This window comes from Lucilia sericata, unplaced genomic scaffold (assembly GCF_015586225.1).
Source record: "Lucilia sericata isolate MDLA Ls3-8-SP2 unplaced genomic scaffold, ASM1558622v1 Contig000417F_arrow, whole genome shotgun sequence".
Taxonomy (NCBI): Eukaryota; Metazoa; Arthropoda; class Insecta; order Diptera; family Calliphoridae; genus Lucilia; species Lucilia sericata.
The window spans coordinates 320223-341725 of record NW_023994434.1 but is presented as its reverse complement, the minus strand read 5'-3'; the positions used below and the strand labels follow the sequence as shown (position 1 = coordinate 341725).

The 21503-nt window shown below is 31.0% G+C and overlaps 5 protein-coding genes across 6 annotated transcripts; 2 read left to right on the top strand and 3 right to left on the bottom strand.

Annotated features, from left to right (window-relative positions):
- The first annotated feature begins 1589 nt into the window (after window positions 1–1589).
- Window positions 1590–6271, top strand: LOC119604676 (vitamin K-dependent gamma-carboxylase). Its single transcript, XM_037957449.1, has 4 exons — window positions 1590–1816; window positions 1888–2209; window positions 2269–2615; window positions 4658–6271. Exons 1-4 carry the CDS (start codon window positions 1594–1596, stop codon window positions 5887–5889), a joined length of 2124 nt encoding a protein of 707 aa, XP_037813377.1. The 5' UTR covers window positions 1590–1593; the 3' UTR covers window positions 5890–6271.
- Window positions 6272–7526: 1255 nt separating this feature from the next.
- Window positions 7527–16791, bottom strand: LOC119604667 (ATP-binding cassette sub-family B member 7, mitochondrial). 2 transcript variants are annotated; one of them, XM_037957439.1, is made up of 9 exons: window positions 16578–16791; window positions 13979–14114; window positions 10100–10307; window positions 9879–10033; window positions 9651–9817; window positions 9479–9589; window positions 8621–9415; window positions 8157–8432; window positions 7527–8059 (listed from the first exon to the last, which is right to left on the bottom strand). In XM_037957439.1, exons 1-9 carry the CDS (start codon window positions 16710–16712, stop codon window positions 7859–7861), a joined length of 2184 nt encoding a protein of 727 aa, XP_037813367.1. In that variant the 5' UTR covers window positions 16713–16791; the 3' UTR covers window positions 7527–7858. The 2 variants fall into 2 exon arrangements, with proteins under 2 accessions (XP_037813367.1, XP_037813368.1); XM_037957440.1 differs by having other exon boundaries at window positions 10100–10220.
- Window positions 14174–16775, bottom strand: LOC119604668 (SET domain-containing protein 4). The gene is made up of 2 exons (XM_037957441.1): window positions 16578–16775; window positions 14174–15635 (listed from the first exon to the last, which is right to left on the bottom strand). The coding sequence occupies exon 2, from the start codon at window positions 15559–15561 to the stop codon at window positions 14224–14226; it is 1338 nt and encodes a 445-aa protein (XP_037813369.1). The 5' UTR covers window positions 15562–15635; window positions 16578–16775; the 3' UTR covers window positions 14174–14223.
- Window positions 16792–18308: 1517 nt separating the features above from the next.
- LOC119604675 (iron-sulfur cluster co-chaperone protein HscB) lies at window positions 18309–19626 on the bottom strand. Its single transcript, XM_037957448.1, has 3 exons — window positions 19217–19626; window positions 19040–19152; window positions 18309–18976 (listed from the first exon to the last, which is right to left on the bottom strand). Exons 1-3 carry the CDS (start codon window positions 19517–19519, stop codon window positions 18589–18591), a joined length of 804 nt encoding a protein of 267 aa, XP_037813376.1. The 5' UTR covers window positions 19520–19626; the 3' UTR covers window positions 18309–18588.
- A 304-nt stretch (window positions 19627–19930) lies between these two features.
- LOC119604672 lies at window positions 19931–21483 on the top strand. Its single transcript, XM_037957447.1, has 5 exons — window positions 19931–20045; window positions 20102–20146; window positions 20205–20472; window positions 20806–20905; window positions 21310–21483. Exons 1-5 carry the CDS (start codon window positions 20042–20044, stop codon window positions 21406–21408), a joined length of 516 nt encoding a protein of 171 aa, XP_037813375.1. The 5' UTR covers window positions 19931–20041; the 3' UTR covers window positions 21409–21483.
- Window positions 21484–21503: the final 20 nt, after the last annotated feature.

The window sequence follows — 21503 nt, the reverse complement described above, 5'->3', positions numbered from 1 at the left end:
CAGACAGGCATAGCTTAATCGACTACGCTACGGAATGAGACACTTATATATACTCTTCTCACGAAGGTGAAGGGTATAATAATCTCATTACAAGTTAAATTATATGGGAAACTCCCGATTTAGCGAGCATTTGTCCCATTGCGATACCATTAAATTTACTCCTCCTAATATTTGGCAGCTTTTAATTCCTATGGTCCCAGAAAGAATCATCCAATGCTTCTCAGAAATTTTAGTAAATTAGTTGGTGAAACAAACTGTTATGTGAGTAATCCATATCATCTGACACATGCATCCAATTATACAACGCCTAGTAAGTATGCCTATAAGAAGAGTTAATGAATTTCTATCAAGGGTCAATAGAGGTTCTTTTCCATAAATGAATAGGGCATTTTGGAAGAATTTTTAGATACGATCTGACATACGCGGTAACAATTTGAGTTCCGAGTTTTTTTTTGCCGCCCTTTCGTCAATGGTATTTAAAACTCAGCCAGGCGATTATGAATATTAAACAGTTTCATTCCGCTATATCAATTCTTTGAAAGTTGGTTACTTTAGGAATTTAATAACACAATTTACTCACATTGATAGAATGGAGTCGTTTATGGGAGCTTCGGTAAATTGTGGACCAAATGAATATTAAACAGTTTCATTCCGCTATATCAATTCTTTGAAAGTTGGTTCCTTTAGGAATTTAAGAACACAATTTACTCACATTGATAGAATGGAGTCGTTTATGGGAGCTTCGGTAAATTGTGGACCAAACTCTACAGAATTTGAGAATGTGATTAATTTCTTTGAATAAATCATATTTGTCGTATTTATAGTAATAACATAACAATTTTTAAAAGATTTGTTGGGAATAAAGATTTCGTTTCGATTTCGATTATACGATTAGAAGATTTAGACATGTTTTGTTTCTTTTACAACTTGTGTAGAATTTCACCGCTAAAGTCATATTCTAAAGGAGGCCTTATATGGGGACTCAAATGTGATCCAATTTTCGCCATACTTTACAATAGATATCTTGCTACATAATTATTCTGCAAGATTTATTTAATTATGATTGCTGCATAACACAGGCTAGGCTATAGATATCTGAATATTTGATCTGCGCTGAATCCGATTCTAATCTCCGAATTTGTCAATTAAATGTCATGTTGTCTGATCTATATCTTAATAACAGTATAATGGATTATACTATGTTATTCCCTGTTGCTTCTTTGAGATATCTTAACCTAAAGTTACGTTTTTTCAATAAATTTTCAATCAATCATATTTATGATTGTTTAAACCGTATACCTGAAGGACATTTGTATCGGGGAACGATATTGCAAATTTTCAACCTTATCAATTGAGAATATTTGTGAGTATTATAGTTATATCTTCCCATTTGGTCCCTATCATATTTTTAGCAGATAGACAGAAGACTATGGCTAAAACGATTACTTTTTTAGATCTACAATAATTCCATGTTCCATATTACTCAATCACTTATGTGATAAATATATGTCAAAAGGTATTACAAAACGGTCCAAAACGGACTTCTTTTATTAATTAGTAATTGTAAAAACATATTTTCTTCCAGATAAAGAAATGAACGAAACAAGAGAACAGCAACATTCAACAGCGGAAAACGAGACAACTGAAACAACTCAAAAATCTCTAATAAAACCACAAAAAACGACTACATTTGCTCAACTATTTAAAACATGTACTGACTATGATGTGGAACATTTCACAAGTTATAATAATTTTACCAAATGGCTACATCGTCCAGCAGATGCAGCTGCCTTAGGAGTATTTCGTATGTTATATGGTAAAAAATAATAATGATATAGATTAAATTACAAGAAAATAAGAAATTTACAATTATCCTATTTTTCCTAGGAGCCGCCATGTTAATAGACATAGCTGAGGAAAGAGGTGGCAGTCAAATGGATGTACGTTTTGGTGAAGCTAAACACTGCCATTTTCCTTTATTCGATGGTATACAAGCATTTAGTTTCCCTATTATGGGTTGTGTGTATCTGTGCATGTGGTTGGGCGCTATTGGTATAATGTTGGGTTATCGGTTTCGTTTGAGCTGTTTATTATTTGTGGTACCCTATTGGTATATTTTCTTATTAGATAAACCGGCTTGGAATAATCATAGTTATTTGTTTGGCTTAGTGGGTACTATGTTATTGTTTACCCAGGCCAATCGTTATTGGTAGGTTTATAGATTTTATTATAATTTTAATTAATATATTAATTATTTTTCTTTTTTAGTTCTTTAGATAAATACCTAAAACCCCAAATGCCCTCAACTGTACCCTATTGGAATTATTTTATTATAAAATTTCAATTCTTTATTTTATATATGTATGCGGGTTTAAAAAAACTTACCGCTGAATGGTTATCCGGTTATGCAATGTCTTCTTTAAGCCGCCATTGGGTATTGAGTCCTTTTCGTTGGGTTCTCTCGGAAGATTTAGCAGATTTGTTGATTGTTCATTGGTTTACAGCGATATTTGACTTTTCTATTGCTTTTCTAATGACTTGCAGTAAGACACGCGTGTTGGCAACGCCCTTTATGATCAGTTTTCATTTGATGAATTCACGGTTGTTTGTAATCGGTAAGTTTGATGAGGGTTTTAAGAACTTTTAACATTTCTTTATTGATTTACATAATTGCAGCAGAGCCCTTGTTTCCAGACTATAGTCTGGACTATAGAGTAGACTATAGACTGGACTAGACTATAGACTGGATTATATACTAGACTAGACTATACATACTATACTATGGACTATAGACTACACTATATTGTGGACTATAGCCTCGACTATATTCTGGACTATAGACTAGAATATAGTCTAGACTAGAATATAGTTTGGACTATAGACTAGAATATAGTCTGGACTATAGACTAGATTATAGTCTGGACTATAGATTAGACTATAGTCTGGACTTTAGACTACAGTCTGGACTATAGACTAGACTATAGTCTGGACTACAGTCTGGACTATAGACTAGACTACAGTCTGGACTATAGTCTGGACTATAGACTAGACTATAGTCTGGACTATAGACTAGACTATAGTCTGGACTATAGACTAGACTATAGTCTGGACTATAGACTAGACTATAGTCTGGACTATAGACTAGCCTATAGTATGGACTAGACTAGACTATAGTATGGACTAGACTAGACTATAGTCTGGACTATAGACTAGACTATAGTCTGGACTATAGACTAGACTATAGTCTGGACTATAGACTAGACTATAGTCTGGACTATAGACTAGACTATAGTCTGGACTATAGACTAGACTATAGTCTGGACTATAGACTAGACTATAGTCTGGACTATAGACTAGACTATAGTCTGGACTATAGACTAGACTATAGTCTGGACTATAAACTAGACTATAGTCTGGACTATAGACTAGACTATAGTCTGGACTATAGACTAGACTCTAGTCTGGACAATAGACTTGACTATAGTCTGGACAATAGACTAGACTATAGTCTGGACTATAGACTAGACTATAGTCTGGACTATAGACTAGACTATAGTCTGGACTAGACTAGACTGGACTATAGTCTTCACTATAGACTAGACTATAGTCTGGACTATAGACTAGACTATAGTCTGGACTATAGACTAGACTATAGTCTGGACTATAGACTAGACTATAGTCTGGACTATAGATTATACTATAGTCTCGACTATAGACTAGACTATAGTCTGGACTATAGACTAGACTATAGTCTGGACTATAGACTAGACTATAGTCTGGACTATAGATTAGACTATAGTCTGGACTATAGACTAGACTATAGTCTGGACTATAGACTAGACTATAGTCTGGACTATAGACTAGACTATAGTCTGGACTATAGACTAGACTATAGTCTGGACTATAGACTAGACTATAGTCTGGACTATAGACTAGACTATAGTCTGGACTATAGACTAGACTATAGTCTGGACTATAGACTAGACTATAGTCGGGACAATAGACTAGACTATAGTCTGGACAATAGACTAGACTATAGTCTGGACTATAGACTAGACTATAGTCTGGACTATAGACTAGACTATAGTCTGGACTAGACTAGACTGGACTATAGTCTTCACTATAGACTAGACTATAGTCTGGACTATAGACTAGACTATAGTCTGGACTATAGACTAGACTATAGTCTGGACTATAGACTAGACTATAGTCTGGACTATAGACTAGACTATAGTCTGGACTATAGACTAGACTATAGTCTGGACAATAGACTAGACTATAGTCTGGACTATAGACTAGACTATAGTCTGGACTATAGACTAGACTATAGTCTGGACTAGACTAGACTGGACTATAGTCTTCACTATAGACTAGACTATAGTCTGGACTATAGACTAGACTATAGTTTGGACTATAGACTAGACTATAGTTTGGACTATAGTCTAGACTATATTCTGGACTATAGACTAAACTATAGTCTAGGGCAAACACTAGACAATGGTCTGGACTTAGTGTTGACTATAGACTAGACTATAAACTCAACTATAGTCTAAACAATAAACCCAACTATAGTCTGGACTATAATTTGGACTGCAGAACTATTGTTTACACAAATATTTTAGAATTTCGTTAACACTTTAAAAAATTTTCATTACAGGCATGTTTCCATGGGTATGTTTAGCTCAAGTGCCCATGTTTTATAGCTGTGATTGGCCCCGAAAGTTGTCGTTAAAAAATTTAAAGAAATTATACAAAATCACGATGAAACAAAAACAGCTTGATGATGATAAAATTGAAATTTTAGAAACTAAAACACAAAATCCTTTAACCAAAACAAATCCTCCTGAAGAGCCTTTGGTTTACTGTAATGCCTGCAGAAAGTTAATAAATTCCGCAACAAATATATCTCTTTCCGAAAGGATACGCAGTGGTCTGATACTTTTCTACTGTTGTTTACAATTATTCCTACCCTATTCACATTTCATAACACAGGGTTATAACAACTGGACCAATGGTTTATATGGTTATTCCTGGGATATGATGGTTCATTCGTACGATACTATACTCACTACCATTAAGGTAGTTGATAATAACAATAATAAAGTTCACTATTTGGATCCTTATGCTTTTACTGAATATGATCGTTGGACTAAATATGCTGATATGGCTCAACAATATGCTCGTTGTATACATAAAAACATAGAAATGGAACATAAACGTAATACTGCCCATAGTCCTTTAAGTTCTACCAACATCTCCATATACTTTGATATATGGTGTTCCATGAATGGTCGCTTCCAGCAGAGAGTATTTGATCCTCGTGTGGATTTATTAAAGGCCGAATGGTCGCCTTTTAAAAGAACTTCCTGGTCTTTGCCTCTGCTCAATGAGTTAAACCACTTAAGACCCAAACTGCGCACCATAGCCAATGAAGTTTTAGCTTGGAATAATTATTCGGATGTAATTTTTGTTGCTGACTTTCCTGGCCTCACTTTGGACAATTATATATCACCCGATTTGACTAATGTTTCACTTACGATACTTGAGGGTAATGTACGTTATTATAATGAAGATGCTAATGACACTTACTTTCTGACTTCGGGAAAAAGTATTAGTTTGCCCAGTGGCAAAGTTCATCATGTTACCACAATTGGCCTTAAACCTTCGTGCTACTTATTTACTTATGTTAATAAAACGATGCAAGAGGAAAATATTATTATTGAGAACAGCATTGACGGCAGCAATGAAATGAAACCCTTACTGCCTTTATGGCAAGAGTTTATGATGAGAGTGGAAAATTATAAACGTTTCCTACAGCACATGGGTAATTGTGTGTTGTTTTTGTTATATGATGTTCCCATACCTATGGAAGTTAGAGAAAGAAATTAAAAAAAAATGGAAATTAGAAAAAATGATGTTATGATGATGAAAAAATTATGAAATATTTAAACATATAGTGAATTTTTATAAAAAATTAGTTATGATGTAATGAAATAGTAATGATTTTAAAGTTTCACTATATTTTTTGTACAAATCCCAGCAAAAACTTTACAAAACGTGTACTTCAAATTTTGTTACAAAAGACAGAGGCCAAAGTAGTCTTTTCTAAAAGTTTGTACTAATTGGAAAATGAAAATCTGATACGAGAGTCTGTTAAAGCTGATATCTGGTTTAAAAATTTGTTGGCTTACTTACTTACTTACTTACTTACTTACTTACTTACTTACTTACTTACTTACTTACTTACTTACTTACTTACTTACTTACTACTTACTTACTTACTTACTTACTTACTTACTTACTTACTTACTTACTTACTTACTTACTTACTTACTACTACTTACTTACTTACTTATTACTTACTTACTTACTTACTACTTACTTACTTACTACTTTACTTACTTACTTACCTTACCTTACTTACTTACTTACTTACTTACTTACTTACTTACTTACTTACTTACTTACTTACTTACTTACTTACTTACTTACTTACTTACTTACTTACTTACTTACTTACTTACTTACTTACTTACTTACTTACTTACTTACTTACTTACTTACTACTTACTTACTTACTTACTTACTTACTTACTTACTTACTTACTTACTTACTACTTACTTACTTACTACTTACTTACTTACTTACTTACTTACTACTTACTTACTTACTTACTTACTTACTTACTTACTTACTTACTTACTTACTTACTTACTTACTTACTTACTTACTTACTTACTTACTTACTTACTTACTTACTTACTTACTTACTTACTTACTTACTTACTTACTTACTTACTTACTTACTTACTTACTTACTTACTTACTTACTTACTTACTTACTTACTTACTACGTACTTACTTACTTACTTACTTACTTACTTACTTACTTACTTACTTACTTACTTACTTACTTACTTACTTACTTACTTACTTACTTACTTACTTACTTTACTTACTTACTTACTTACTTACTTACTTACTTACTTACTTACTTACTTACTTACTTACTTACTTACTTACTTACTTACTTACTTACTTACTTACTTACTTTACTTACTTACTTACTTACTTACTTACTTACTTACTTATACTTACTTACTTACTTACTTACTTACTTACTTACTACTTACTTACTACTTACTTACTTACTTACTTACTTACTTACTTACTTACTTACTTACTTACTTACTTACTTACTTACTTACTTACTTATACTTACTTACTTACTTACTTACTTACTTACTACTTACTTACTTACTTACTTACTTACTTACTAACTTACTTACGCTATCACAATATCAACTAGCCCATTGGCGACATACTTTCAATGGTCAGTTCAAAAATAACTCTTATAAGTAAAGTTTTTGCTGGGTGTATTCTTTAAATATAGGCCACTTGTTAAAATAAAAATTATGAAAAACAATTACAATTCCCCATAAAGTGCATGTAGATGTGACATCAACAAAAAACCAAATTAGCATATTTAGAATTTGTGTGATATTGAAATAAATAAAAATATAAATTTTTAATAAAATCTTTGTATCTCGGTCTTTTTTCATTTATTTACAGGAACATATTTATTACAGATTTATATGTTACACGACTAATTGAAATTGCTTCAATTTATAAACTTTCAACCTTAACAACTTCGTTTAAAATAATTTGTCGATAGTTTTTTTCTTCTTTTTTTCCATAAATTAAAACAATATTAACTAAAACTAATTAATTTTCTTTAAACAAACACTCACTTCTGACACAGCCTCTAGCTAAATGAAAGAAAACGAATTATTTAAATCTATATACATACACTTAAAAAGGGGGGATTATGGTTTTTGGCATTTTTAAATATTAAGATCAAAACTGTTGTGTTTGCGTTTCCCAAAGACGTGCATAGAGACCGTTTTTCTTTAGCAACTCGGCATGTGTACCACGTTCACCAACACGTCCATTTTCTAGCACTATAATCTCGTCGGCATCCATAACCGTAGATAGACGATGTGCTATACAAATACTAGTACGTCCTTTTGTAGCTCTAGCTAAAGCTTGTAAAATATTCTGTGTGTGCATTTGAGCGTACCCAGAATTGTTTAGGAGTTTAATTTTATTTGCTACATATGTATGTTGTTATAAGAAATCATGTTTTCAAACTTACCAATTCTGTTATTGAATCTAAACTACTGGTGGCTTCGTCAAATATTAAAATTGGAGAATTTTTCAATATTGCTCTGGCTATGGCTACACGTTGTTTTTCACCTCCCGACAATTTTAAACCTCTTTCACCCACTTGCGTGTCATATTGTTTGGGCCAACTCATAATGTTATCATGTAAATCTGCCATACGAGCAGCATTTTCTACATCTTCTTGTGGTTTGTTTAGATTGCCGTAGTGTATATTATGTTGTATGGTATCATGGAATAGGACAGAATCCTGTAATGTTATTGTAAAAAGAATTATTTTATTTGAAATACTTTTTTTTAATATAAACAGCTTTGTTGCAAAAGCATTGCTTATAGAATTTGTTATGCATAATCTACCGATTTGCTAAAATCGTCCCTTACTTTCTTAATACCCTTCAAATATCGAAAATATGACTAAAATCTAAACCATACACTTACCTGAGGTACAACAGCTATAGCTTTTCTCAAACTATCGATATCAACTTCACTGATATCCTGGCCACCAATTAAAATTTTACCCGAATTAGGTTCAAAGAAACGGAACAGCAAACGAACCATTGAAGATTTACCCGAACCCGAGCCACCAACAAAGGCGATATTTTTTCCAGCCGGTATAGTAAATGATAAGTCCTTGAATATAGGCTTACCAGGTTCATATTCAAAATTAACATTCTTAAATTCGATGGAGGCATTATCAGGACCCAATACCAAAGGAGGGGCATTAGCAGGAGTCTGTACACGACTGTCTACATTCATTAGAGTAAACATAGATTGCATATCCAGCAAAGCTTGTCTTACTTCACGATAAACACTGCCCAAGAAACCCAGTGGTATACTTAATTGGAAAAGTAAACCATTTACCATAACCAAATCGCCGACGGTCATATTGCCTTTGGCAATTTCATTGGCGGCCAAAACCATTATGATACTTAAAGCACTGCTGAATATGGCATTTTGTCCGAAATTTAATAAAGCTAAACTGGAACTTGTTTTCAAACTGGCCGATTCATATTTCTTCAGAACTTCATTATAGCGGGCGGCCTCGAATTTTTCATTATTGAAATATTTAACAGTTTCATAGTTAATGAGAGAATCAACTGCCTTATTGCCAGCCTCATTTTCAGCTTGATTCATATAGACACGGAATTTGGTACGCCATTGGGTAACGGATAAAGTATAGGCAGCATAAACACCTACACAGCCCATAGAAACACCAGCAAATGCTAAGCCGCACTAAAAGATATATAAATCCAAGTAAAATAATTATTTTATTCCGATTATCATAACTTTACCCACCTTTAAACCCAATATACTAGATACCAAAGCCAATTCGAAAATGGTGGGTACAATATTGAAAACCATGGCCGATAAAACAAAGTTAATGCCTCGGGAACCACGATCTATGGTCTATTTGTATTAAAGAAACATAAATTTAATAAAATTTTATAGAAATCCAAAACATTCTTACCTTTGATAGAGCCCCGGTTTGTTTATTAAGATGGAATGCTAAATCTAAATTGTGTAAATGTAGAAACACATTGGTGGCGATTTTGCGAATGGAATGATGGGCAACTTTGGCAAATACAGCATTACGCAATTCATTAAAAGCGGCGGCACTGGCACGAGCAACACCATCTTCATGAAAAAAGAAAATTGAAAACATCTATATTTTAAATACCACGCCCCCAATACTTACAGCCCACCAACATAGCAGTAGCTACCGATAATACTGTATCTACTGGAGTATCCATGGACAAGGTACCCATAGTATCAACAGCACCCTTAAATAAGAATGGCACACAAACCGTCAGCATTTTGGAACCCGCCAAAAGGCCCAAAGAAATAGCTACTCTGTAAGTGGGATAAATTATTAAATTAGTTTGATTTTTGTTTATATTCAATTCTTATAAATATTACCTTTTTCTAACTAAAGGATCCTCTTTAGGCCATATATACGCCATCATTGCTCTTAACATATCCTGTGATGTTACTTCCGGTGCATCTAATTTACCCAGAGAATTACCCCCATTACCACCTCCTAGATGAATGTGACATTGTCGTATTGGTTGTGTTGTTTGTAGTACAATATGTTGTGGTAGCGTTTGAACATTATTATGGTCTGGACCTGTGGGGATTTACTAAATTCAACAAAGTAGATCCCTACAGGGCCACACAACACACAAGCATATAAGTACATAATTATTTTAATAATAACAATATTAATAAATAAAACTAAAAACGCAACAGATCGGGTTTTTTGTTAATTGTTTGTATTATTATTAGAAAACAAGCAAAAAGTTATTGTACATAAACAAAAGTTATTGAAAAGCTCAAGCCTCTAATGAAACGAATATCATATTTACGAAAGGAGTCTGTTTACATAATATTGAAAACTACTACTATTTGCAAACTACTAAGAAAAATGAATAATGCTTAATTTAAAAGCATAAAAGTTGGACTTCAAAACGTTAGTAAGCTTATTCGAATCATTAGAGGTATAAGAATTAAAACAAAACAAGTTATTTATATATTTATAACAGTAAACTTACATTCGATTGTACCGAATTTTGAAATATCCATCAACTGAGTTCATTAATTACTCTAATAAAATTTAACTAAACAGAAGACATGCGCAACAGAAAACATTTCTATACACTTCGCTAAGATAAATTTTAATAATATTAGAAACTATAAATATGACTATACATATTCTTTCCTATGAATATTGATGAAATGAATAAGATATTTTCAAAACAGACATTTCATCAATACGACACAAATTTAGAATAGTATTTTTACAAAAAAAAACTATTTTGAAAAAATACTACAATATTACAACACACAAGTTTAACCTCAAAATCGTCTTGTTGATGGATATTTACAAAATATAAATAATTTTTTTTTTTCTAATAAAAACGAAAATTTTGAAACAATTAAGTATTAATTACATTTTTTTGCAGTTTGCACAATGCTTGATTAAATTGTTGAAATGTTTTACAAAAGTTTCTGAATTATAATGGTTCTCGTGAATATTGAAATTGAAAACTTTTTATTTGAACAAACAAATGTATAGTAAAAGGAAGCTTTATAAACAATTGACAAGTGAGGGAAGTAATTGTTAAAGGGATTTTTAAAACTGGAAATGTGTGTAAGAATTTTCTAAATATCTGTGGTAAAAAGGCAAAAGCACATAAGTTGTTTTTTGTACTTTTTCTAAAAAAGAGTAGTTCAGTTCTAGTTCTAGTTCTAGTTCAGTTCTAGTTCAGTTCTAGTTCAGTTCTAGTTCAGTTCTAGTTCAGTTCTAGTTCAGTTCTAGTCAGTTCTAGTTCAGTTCTAGTTCAGTTCTAGTTCAGTTCTAGTTCAGTTCTAGTTCAGTTCTAGTTCAGTTCTAGTTCAGTTCTAGTTCAGTTCTAGTTCAGTTCTAGTTCAGTTCTAGTTCAGTTCTAGTTCAGTTCTAGTTCAGTTCTAGTTCAGTTCTAGTTCAGTTCTAGTTCAGTTCTAGTTCAGTTCTAGTTCAGTTCTAGTTCAGTTCTAGTTCAGTTCTAGTTCAGTTCTAGTTCAGTTCTAGTTCAGTTCTAGTTCAGTTCTAGTTCAGTTCTAGTTCAGTTCTAGTTCAGTTCTAGTTCAGTTCTAGTTCAGTTCTAGTTCAGTTCTAGTTCAGTTCTAGTTCAGTTCTAGTTCAGTTCTAGTTCAGTTCTAGTTCAGTTCTAGTTCAGTTCTAGTTCAGTTCTAGTTCAGTTCTAGTTCAGTTAGTTCTAGTTCAGTTCTAGTTCAGTTCTAGTTCAGTTCTAGTTCAGTTCTAGTTCAGTTCTAGTTCAGTTCTAGTTCAGTTCTAGTTCAGTTCTAGTTCAGTTCTAGTTCAGTTCTAGTTCAGTTCTAGTTCAGTTCTAGTTCAGTTCTAGTTCAGTTCTAGTTCAGTTCTAGTTCAGTTCTAGTTCAGTTCTAGTTCAGTTCTAGTTCAGTTCTAGTTCAGTTCTAGTTCAGTTCTAGTTCAGTTCTAGTTCAGTTCTAGTTCAGTTCTAGTTCAGTTCTAGTTCAGTTCTAGTTCAGTTCTAGTTCAGTTCTAGTTCAGTTCTAGTTCAGTTCTAGTTCAGTTCTAGTTCAGTTCTAGTTCAGTTCTAGTTCAGTTCAGTTCTAGTTCAGTTCTAGTTCAGTTCTAGTTCAGTTCTAGTTCAGTTCTAGTTCAGTTCTAGTTCAGTTCTAGTTCAGTTCTAGTTCAGTTCTAGTTCAGTTCTAGTTCAGTTCTAGTTCAGTTCTAGTTCAGTTCTAGTTCAGTTCTAGTTCAGTTCTAGTTCAGTTCTAGTTCAGTTCTAGTTCAGTTCTAGTTCAGTTCTAGTTCAGTTCTAGTTCAGTTCTAGTTCAGTTCTAGTTCAGTTTCTAGTTCAGTTCTAGTTCAGTTCTAGTTCAGTTCTAGTTCAGTTCTAGTTCAGTTCTAGTTCAGTTCTAGTTCAGTTCTAGTTCAGTTCTAGTTCAGTTCTAGTTCAGTTCTAGTTCAGTTCTAGTTCAGTTCTAGTTCAGTTCTAGTTCAGTTCTAGTTCAGTTCTAGTTCAGTTCTAGTTCAGTTCTAGTTCAGTTCTAGTTCAGTTCTCTAGTTCAGTTCTAGTTCAGTTCTAGTTCAGTTCTAGTTCAGTTCTAGTTCAGTTCTAGTTCAGTTCTAGTTCAGTTCTAGTTCAGTTCTAGTTCAGTTCTAGTTCAGTTCTAGTTCAGTTCTAGTTCAGTTCTAGTTCAGTTCTAGTTCAGTTCTAGTTCAGTTCTAGTTCAGTTCTAGTTCAGTTCTAGTTCAGTTCTAGTTCAGTTCTAGTTCAGTTCTAGTTCAGTTCTAGTTCAGTTCTAGTTCAGTTCTAGTTCAGTTCTAGTTCAGTTCTAGTTCAGTTCTAGTTCAGTTCTAGTTCAGTTCTAGTTCAGTTCTAGTTCAGTTCTAGTTCAGTTCTAGTTCAGTTCTAGTTCAGTTCTAGTTCAGTTCTAGTTCAGTTCTAGTTCAGTTCTAGTTCAGTTCTAGTTCAGTTCTAGTTCAGTTCTAGTTCAGTTCTAGTTCAGTTCTAGTTCAGTTCTAGTTTAGTTCTGGTTTAGTTCTAGCTCAGTTCTAGTTCAGTACTAGTTCAGTTCTAGTTCAATTCAAGTTCTAGTTTCTAAATCAGTTTTATTTAGTTCAGTTCTCTAAAATTTGTCTATAAAAAACATACATTTTTGAACATTTTTAATAAAAAAGAAAAAAAAATTTAAAATACTCTTCGAAAAAGAAAACCTCTAAAAAAGAAAATTATGAATATTTTCGATAAAAATTTTTTTTGTAAAATTATCTATCAAAAAAAAAAAAAAAATGTTTTCTGAAAAAAAGAGATCTCTTTGAAAAAAATTTTAGAAAATTAAAAAAAATGGAAATTTTTTTATAAAATTTTTTTTCGAAAATTTTCTATAAAAAAGGAAATAAAAAAATCTATAAAAAGAGAAATTTTTGAAAATAGAATTTCTTATATTTTTTAAAAAATTTCCAGTTTTAAAAACTCGGTAATGAATTTTGTAATGAAAAGAAAATTCTAAAAAAAATGATTTCGAAATATATTAACTTACTACAAAATTGCCACTATATATTTTTTAGCGTTTTTTTCTTTACAAACCCGTTAGGAAAGTTCAAAATATTACGCGCCATTTATTTATTTGTCTCAAAACAGACAATGAAACAGTTATTTTAGGCGGATAAAAATTTTAAAAATATGTGATTTTCTTAACACAGCATTTTACCAAAAAAAATCTAGATTTAAGAGAAAAAATAAACAAAGCAAAACACACAATTACCTTGAGGCGCCTTCTTAACAAAAACACCACCCAATAATTTACTGCCCGGGGTGGGGGTAAAGGGAGTTATTTTCTTTTTTGTTTTAGAAGAAGAGCCATCATCCACATTTGTTACGGTGGTACGGGATGAAATAAGCTAGAATTGGAAATTAATATTTAAAATAAAACTTCAATGTTATAAAATTGTATAAAAATATTAAGATTTATTTTAATTACAATAAAAATACAAATAATATTATTATTTTTTAGGTACTTTGTAAGTTAATTAAACAATTAGTTAAATATGCCAAACATTCTTTTAAATATTGATTACAAACTAAACCCGATTTTGTTAAGTTTTCTTTAGAGTCCAACGTTTTAACAAACTCTTCATATTCTTTAATTTTAAACTTTAATAAAACTTCAACTTCTTTATCAACATTTAATAAATTATCAGCAGAACCAAAAGCTACTTGATTTAAAATATTGGGAAAATAACTTTCTTCTTTGAATAGTAAATGTAAAACTACATGAAGATTATGAGAAATACCTTCCTCTTTATGGATAAACATTTGATCGTTTAGATTGTGTTCACGTATAAATTTAAATTTATTTCTATGAAATATAAAACCTTTAAACGACTTTTCCTGCTGTAGAAAAGTTTCTATATCATTAAGAGAGATTTCAAAATAATCATTTTGATTGGAGGGCAATATAAAGCCGTATTCAATTAAAAGTTTTAGATTTGTTAAAGCACCATAACTAATGAAAACCTGTTGAAGTGGTAGAATTTTCCCAGAAGGACAATTTTCTAAAGTTAAAATGAATTCAAATTGCTTGGTAGAGGGATTGCGTATTAAATCAGCCTGAGTTTGATATAGATCAGAATGATTGAATAAATCAAGAAAGGGGGCTAAGGCCAAATTACAATCTTCCGCTATAAGAGGCTGAAAGAAACATTTATCCGGTTTAATGAGACGGCTAAATATATAAACACTACGTGTGTTAACCACAAAATAAGACCAACGAAAATCTTTAAGTGAATATTTAGAATCAAAATCTTCGAAATTATAAACTAGTTTAAGATTTTGATAGGATTCTTTAATCTTTCTATTTTGTTCAACAGTACGTTCCAAAATAGAATCTGGTAGACATTGTAGTTCGGCCACGGGACAGAAATAAGGTGTGGTAAAATAATTGGGTAAGGATTTTATATATGATTTATGCTTTGATTCCTCCATTAGCAATTTTTGATGCAAAACATAAAAGGCCATTAAGGATTGAAATGAAATCTTATGTTCCTTATCAAATTTCTCTTTATCAAACAGATTTTTAAAATCTTCATCTTGTTCTAGGGTTTTAATTGTTAATAAAGCTTTCAAGGGCAAACGTATTATATCGGCTTCCTTTTCAATAGCCACTGACTTGGAGCATAAACCTCTGCCCGTTAAAAGAAAATTTCGTGCTGTCAGTTTGGTTTCATTTTTCCAACCTAAAGAACTTAAATATTTATATAAATCCGGTAGAAAGTGTTCATCTTTTGTTTGCTCCTGTTCAAGAGCTAAGCGTTGACGTTGTGTGCGTATGCGTTTAGTACGTCCCATGTTGTTTGTTTTTGACGGTTGAGTACAATTCTTTTGAAATTACAGTTATTTTATTTTAACAGATTTTACAGTATCTATAAAGACAATAAAAGGACCAGAGTTTTTGTTATTATGTCTCTTTTTAATAGGAGATTTTAATGATAATAATCATTGGAAAATAATAATTTGAATTTAAAATTGTGGCCAAGTTCTTGAACATTAACTATGTTAACATTGTTTTTTATTATTTTTGTAATAACAATCAAATAGTCAATGTGGAAATCTTTGCCATAAATTTTTACTTTTAATCTACGAAAAACATTTGAACTGTATTAATAGGTTATTTCTTTTAATACAGTTTTTTGAAGAATTTCGTGCGGTTAAAGCATTTTTAAGAAATTTATTAAATTAAGTTTCTAGAAGAATTAATTATGATGTTGTGTTTAAAAAATTGTGCAAATTTGGTAAAAAATATTAGGCCAACTATGTGACACCCTACACCTTGATTTGTGTAACAGAAAATTTTCGAAATTTCCTCTTTCGAAAATTTCTATAAGAATAAAATAAGCGGTTTAAATAATATCAGAAGAATGGATTGAAGTGAATATTAAAGTTGTGGCATAGAAACTTTTCAATATGTTGGAATAGAGTATTGAAAAGTGGTTTTTATCCTAAATTTTCCTTCTACTTTTGATTTACTGTCACTACTAGTCTAATTTTGAATTAAATTTTATTTTATATTAAATTTTATTTCCACCAGTTTAGATCTTTAATTCTAATTCCACCAAAAACAACAACGTACTTCACACATACGCACACACAAACACTCAAAATAAAAAAATTCCTAAATCTCATGATTGTCACCTTATTTATAATCAAAAGTTTTTTTTCGGTGAAAATATGTATCCAAACAAAGATTACGAAATAGTTGTTGGTAGAATAGTCTCAAAAAAAGGTTTTGTCAATGAAAATGATGGCCTTGATTTATAGTACTAAAAGAACTTAGAAAAAAAAGATACTCTACTACGACAACTTACCAAATGGGCAGCCACACGTTGACCAGCAGCATTAAATTTGCAGTTTGTATAACGCACTAAGGTACTATAGGATTTTCTATTGTTATTTATTTGTTGTTTACTACAAAATCTAGCCAAGTGGACCAGTCCAGCCATAATTTTCCAAAATATTTACGAATTCTAATCTGTGATATTCTCTGGCCGTGTGACAGAGCCCTGAGCCGACAAATATTAACGTCGGCGGCGACTGACACTAAATATGCTATCAGCGGCGGCTTAAAATCGACTGTAAGCCGGCTAAGTTTTCAACTACGTTTAGTTTTTAAATTTTCAGCGATTTTAAATAAAAACGGAATCCGAGAGATCAGATAGTGTGATTTTGGAAGCAAATATATTGTTTATAACAACAAAACAGAGCAAGCACAAAAGTTGTGTGAGAAATTATGCAGGGATGGATAAAAAATTCTTAAAAATTAAAAACAAATCCTTTTTCAAGTTTTACGAGGATCGGCCTATATTTGACCCTATACTCCATATAAAACATCTTGCAGAAAATCAGTTTCTTTGCTACCCTAAAAGCTCTAATAGTTTCTATATATTCCAAAAGATTCAAACATTATTAGAGTGTATGAAAACTCGCCACTCTAAAGGCAGACTACCACTAGCCGACCGACCACCACCCGCCTAGGTGACTAGGAAGGTATACATCATGATGCCTCCTCTTTCTTAAAAAGAAAGACGTTCTATAACTTTTTAAAAAAAATTCAAACAATTTCCAAATTAAACACGTTCTACGTTTATTACAAGCTAAAAATGTATGTAAAATGGCAGAAGATCAAATAAAGAATTTGCAAAAATTTGCAGAATTTTTCCGTCAAACAGATTTTGTTTGATGTCCCAAAATGGGACATTGGTTTGACGACCTAGGAAACTCTGGATTGTCACACAGCAATGTATTTTTCGTATCTCGTGTTTGCTACAAACACAAAGTGTTTACACAGTGTAAACACGAAAATATCTGAGCCGAAGCATATACATCGAACGTTGTGGAAAGTTTTACACCGGCCAAATTTCAATGAGCGGCTTATTATTAGTTAAAAGAAAACTTGCGTAAATGAAAACAAATTAATTTTATATTGTAAAATTCCATAAATTTAGCGAAAGGGTTCTGTAAATTGTACAAAATATGGCGAAATTTTCAATCCGTATTAAGCTGAAAAATTTCCGGCGGCGGCGGCTTTGGCGGCTAGGCTTAGTCGGCTTAAGCCGAATCGGCGCAAGTCTCTGCCCACGGTGTGATATATAAATTATTTTTTTTCTTCTGGGAACTGTCAAAATAAGAGATCTATGCCAAGCAATTTTAATAACGGCGTTTAGTTGTAGAAATGTTAGCGGCGGTTTGATATTGATTGTTTGCCGAACAAAAGTAACGTCGGCAATATATTAAAAATTATGATAAGTTCATGTTTAATAGATAATTGTAGATACATTTTTGATTTATAAATTCTCGATCTATAGAAATTATTAAAAAAGTTAGATATAGAAAACAATTTTGATTTATTCTCGATTTATATGAAATGTTTATTCAATTTTCGTTTTACTATATGAAATTTTAGATAAATTCTTGAATTGAATTTCAGTTAAATCCTTTATCTATAGTTTCTATATATGCGAATCTCAATTTTTGTTATAAAAAGTTTGTTTGATTTTTTAGAAACATTTTGAAAAGTTCATCATTAAAAAAAAAATTGATAAATTCTCGAATTCTCGTTTTATAAATTTGTAAATTTATTTTTACGATTTATAGAAAAGTTTCCACAAATCATGTTTAATAGAACAATTTTGTAAAATTTTAGACTAATTCTCGAAATCATGTTGTTTTTGTCAAATTATCGATTAACAACAAATTTTCCTTTTATATCTAATTTATTCACAAATTATAGAAAAGCTTCCACAAATTCATAATTAATAGAACATTTTTTATAGAAAATTTTCGATAAATTCTATAAATTTTGTGCTTCCTTATTCCTACTTAACTGCCCATTAATTTTTGTAATTTATTTTTAATTGTCTTCTGTATACTTATTAAATATTTCATTTCAACCAATAATGAGGTGGCCTTATCTAAATTATTCTCCGCAAATGCATTTGCTAAAGCTACAACCTTTTCTTGCAGTTCTTTTGCTAAACTTTCATTTATGGCATCTAATTCATTTTTAGTCGAGGCATCATCGACCTCTTCATTACGTTCCATCATTTCCATGAGAAACTCTTTATTAAGAGCACTATTATCTTGGGGTATTTGCCGGCCATTTAACTGCAATAAATACTGACCACGTTCTAGTGGAACGGACAAAGTTTTGTAGGCCTTGTTGATTAATGAACTCCAATCAGCAGAATTTGTTTGCTCACGGGACGTTCTAAGGAATAGTAATGGCTCTTAATTGATCACAGAAAATGTTAAATTAATTTCTAGAACTTACTTATTGCTAAATTTATCTGGATGTACCACAGTTTGCAGTTGTCTGAAACGTTTTGTTAGTAATTGTGCCTCCAAATCAAATTTTTGTGGAAATTCCAAGAGTTCGAAAAAGTTCTACATTAAAAATGTCGAAAAAATTAGGAAACTTATTATACAAATTCTTTTATTCATTACTTACAATCTCTGTGTTTACATCTTGCAAATGACCACAGTGTGGACACATCATTAAATTTTCTCCTTGCTTTGGTTCCTTTTTACAATTCCAGCATTCTTGGGCATTAGATGTTGTGGTTGGAGCATAGGCACGTTTTTGTTGATTAAAATTTAAATTATTAAATATTGTTTCCTTGCTTGTTTCCCATTCCAAAGCTAAACATGGTCTTGCCTGTACTGTGCCAGTGAATAATAATCTTTGTTGATTTATATTGCTTTCTTTAAGATTCTTCAAATAAACACAACTTATTCTAGAAATACGTCTCATTTTAAAGGAGTTTTCTAATAAAATAATAATTAAAAACTTGATAAGAATTCGTTATCTAATAAGTATGCAAATAAAAATGTAAATAAATGTAAATGTATCAAAACAAAACGAAAAATCCAGCTGTTTGTTGACAGTTTAACAATGTTGCCATATCAAATGCAAAGCGTTAACCCTATTGTGGGTGACAACAAAAAATATAAATTTAACAGGATAAAATAGAAAAACGCTAATTTCTAAGGAAATTAGTATATAATAATTAAAATTTCCAATATAATGAGATGGAATCCACAAAATTTTTCTAAATTGCAAATATATTTAAATTTAAAAAATTTAGTTTGAAGTGCTTACCGGACTAACGTGTTATTTACCAAAGAGTTATTTTTACTTCGTACGGCAACATCTTTTAGTACAATTAAAACTGTCAAGCTCAACTATAAAAATATGGCAATATTCTTATTAGATAGAAAAGCGCTTTTTATTAAAATATATTTTTAAAGTGAAGAAAAAATTATAAATTTTATAATGGGTAGGTGTAAAAATACATAAATTTTTATTTTAATATAACACATTACTTTCCTGCAGACTCCTTGCTAATTTCCGAGGAAATCAAACAACTGAAACGTCTAAGTAAATTTGTTTACATTATTTTTTTGTTTGCCGCAATAACTTCATTACTTTATTTTAGGGGAATTCTATGAAGATCAATTAAAGCTAGTGGGCATAGAAATGTGTGATTTGGGTGATGATATTCATAATTTACTTGATGAAGCTGTAGAGTTGCAACGTGTTACCAATTTGCAGCATATGCGTTTGTCAAATCTACAAACTTTCTACTATAAGAAGAAAAAGGAACACTTGGACAACAGAGCTATTATAGTCCAATTGAAAAATGAAATTAAAAAACAGCAAAAGCAAATTGAAAAGGAACAAAATGAATGTAATTTATTGGAAAAGTAAGTTACATCGGCGATTAAAAATGTGGAAACAAATCTAAAGCCCTAAAACTGTTTGTATGGTAGTCATTTGTAATTTGTTCATAATCACAGTGGCCTGCCCGAAGGTTTTCTCTGGGGTCTATCGAACACCGGCTAAAATAGCCCTTTCTGCTTACTGTTTTATGTAAAACTAAAACAAAGCAGACAACAAATTTGTATGTTCATAGCATGATGTAAAAGTGCATCCTGGTTCATAGTATAAAAACTATTAAAATACAATATGGTTTAGGGATCTAGGTTTATACCAACTTGTATTATAGGTATACGAAATTAAAATGTTTCCCTATATAGGTTCACCACATCAATTAATAAACGTCTGGTGTCCGAGGCTCAAATGCAAAGTTCAGTGCAAGATATTGAATCCAGCATGAAGAAATTACAAGAACACTTGGTAAGTAACTAACTAATTGCAACTTCTTCCAAAATAATTTAAATAAATGTGAAGATTTTTTTCGGCAGAGTCGTTTTTTTTGAAAAATGTTAAGAGATTATTCTTTGGTTAAGAGTTTTTTGTTAAGAAAATAAATTTGTTGATAAAAATTTGGTTTTTCACAAAAATTTGATTTTGTGAAAAGTAAATTTTTTGACAATTAGGTATATAATTTTTCAGCAAAAATAACTATTTTGAAAAAAAAAAAAAAAAAAATTTTGAATGAAAATTTAATTTTTGGATGGAAAATAAATCGTTCGGTAAAATGTAATTTATTTCCCGAAAATTTATCCGTCAAAGTAAATTTTTTATTGTGTTTTAGCGAAAAGTTGATTTATCTTCATGTTTTCTGTTTATCGTTTCAGGATACTTTGAATATACCAGATGACTTCAATATAGATGAATTGATTCAAAAAGTGGAATTGTTAAAAAATGAAAAATCTAAAGAGAAAAAAGATTTTTAAGAGAATTTAAGAGAATTATTTAATATTTATAGTAATTAATAAAACGTAATAAATGTTTACATTTTTATAATAAAATATTCTGTAAATTAACGTAA

Coding starts and splice junctions, on each gene's coding strand:
- LOC119604676 (XM_037957449.1), top strand. CDS start 1,594: ATGAACGAAACAAGAGAACAGCAACATTCAACAGCGGAAAACGAGACA. Junction 1,817..1,887: donor AGTATTTCGTATGTTATATG/GTAAAAAATAAT, acceptor TATTTTTCCTAG/GAGCCGCCATGTTAATAGAC. Junction 2,616..4,657: donor TTCACGGTTGTTTGTAATCG/GTAAGTTTGATG, acceptor TTTTCATTACAG/GCATGTTTCCATGGGTATGT.
- LOC119604668 (XM_037957441.1), bottom strand. CDS start 15,561: ATGGGACGTACTAAACGCATACGCACACAACGTCAACGCTTAGCTCTT.
- LOC119604667 (XM_037957439.1), bottom strand. CDS start 16,712: ATGGCTGGACTGGTCCACTTGGCTAGATTTTGTAGTAAACAACAAATA. Junction 9,416..9,478: donor CTAGTATATTGGGTTTAAAG/GTGGGTAAAGTT, acceptor TATATCTTTTAG/TGCGGCTTAGCATTTGCTGG. Junction 8,060..8,156: donor TAGATTCAATAACAGAATTG/GTAAGTTTGAAA, acceptor ATGCACACACAG/AATATTTTACAAGCTTTAGC.
- LOC119604675 (XM_037957448.1), bottom strand. CDS start 19,519: ATGAGACGTATTTCTAGAATAAGTTGTGTTTATTTGAAGAATCTTAAA. Junction 19,153..19,216: donor AAGATGTAAACACAGAGATT/GTAAGTAATGAA, acceptor TTTTTAATGTAG/AACTTTTTCGAACTCTTGGA. Junction 18,977..19,039: donor CCAGATAAATTTAGCAATAA/GTAAGTTCTAGA, acceptor ACTATTCCTTAG/AACGTCCCGTGAGCAAACAA.
- LOC119604672 (XM_037957447.1), top strand. Junction 20,147..20,204: donor CAAACAACTGAAACGTCTAA/GTAAATTTGTTT, acceptor ACTTTATTTTAG/GGGAATTCTATGAAGATCAA. Junction 20,473..20,805: donor GAATGTAATTTATTGGAAAA/GTAAGTTACATC, acceptor TTCCCTATATAG/GTTCACCACATCAATTAATA.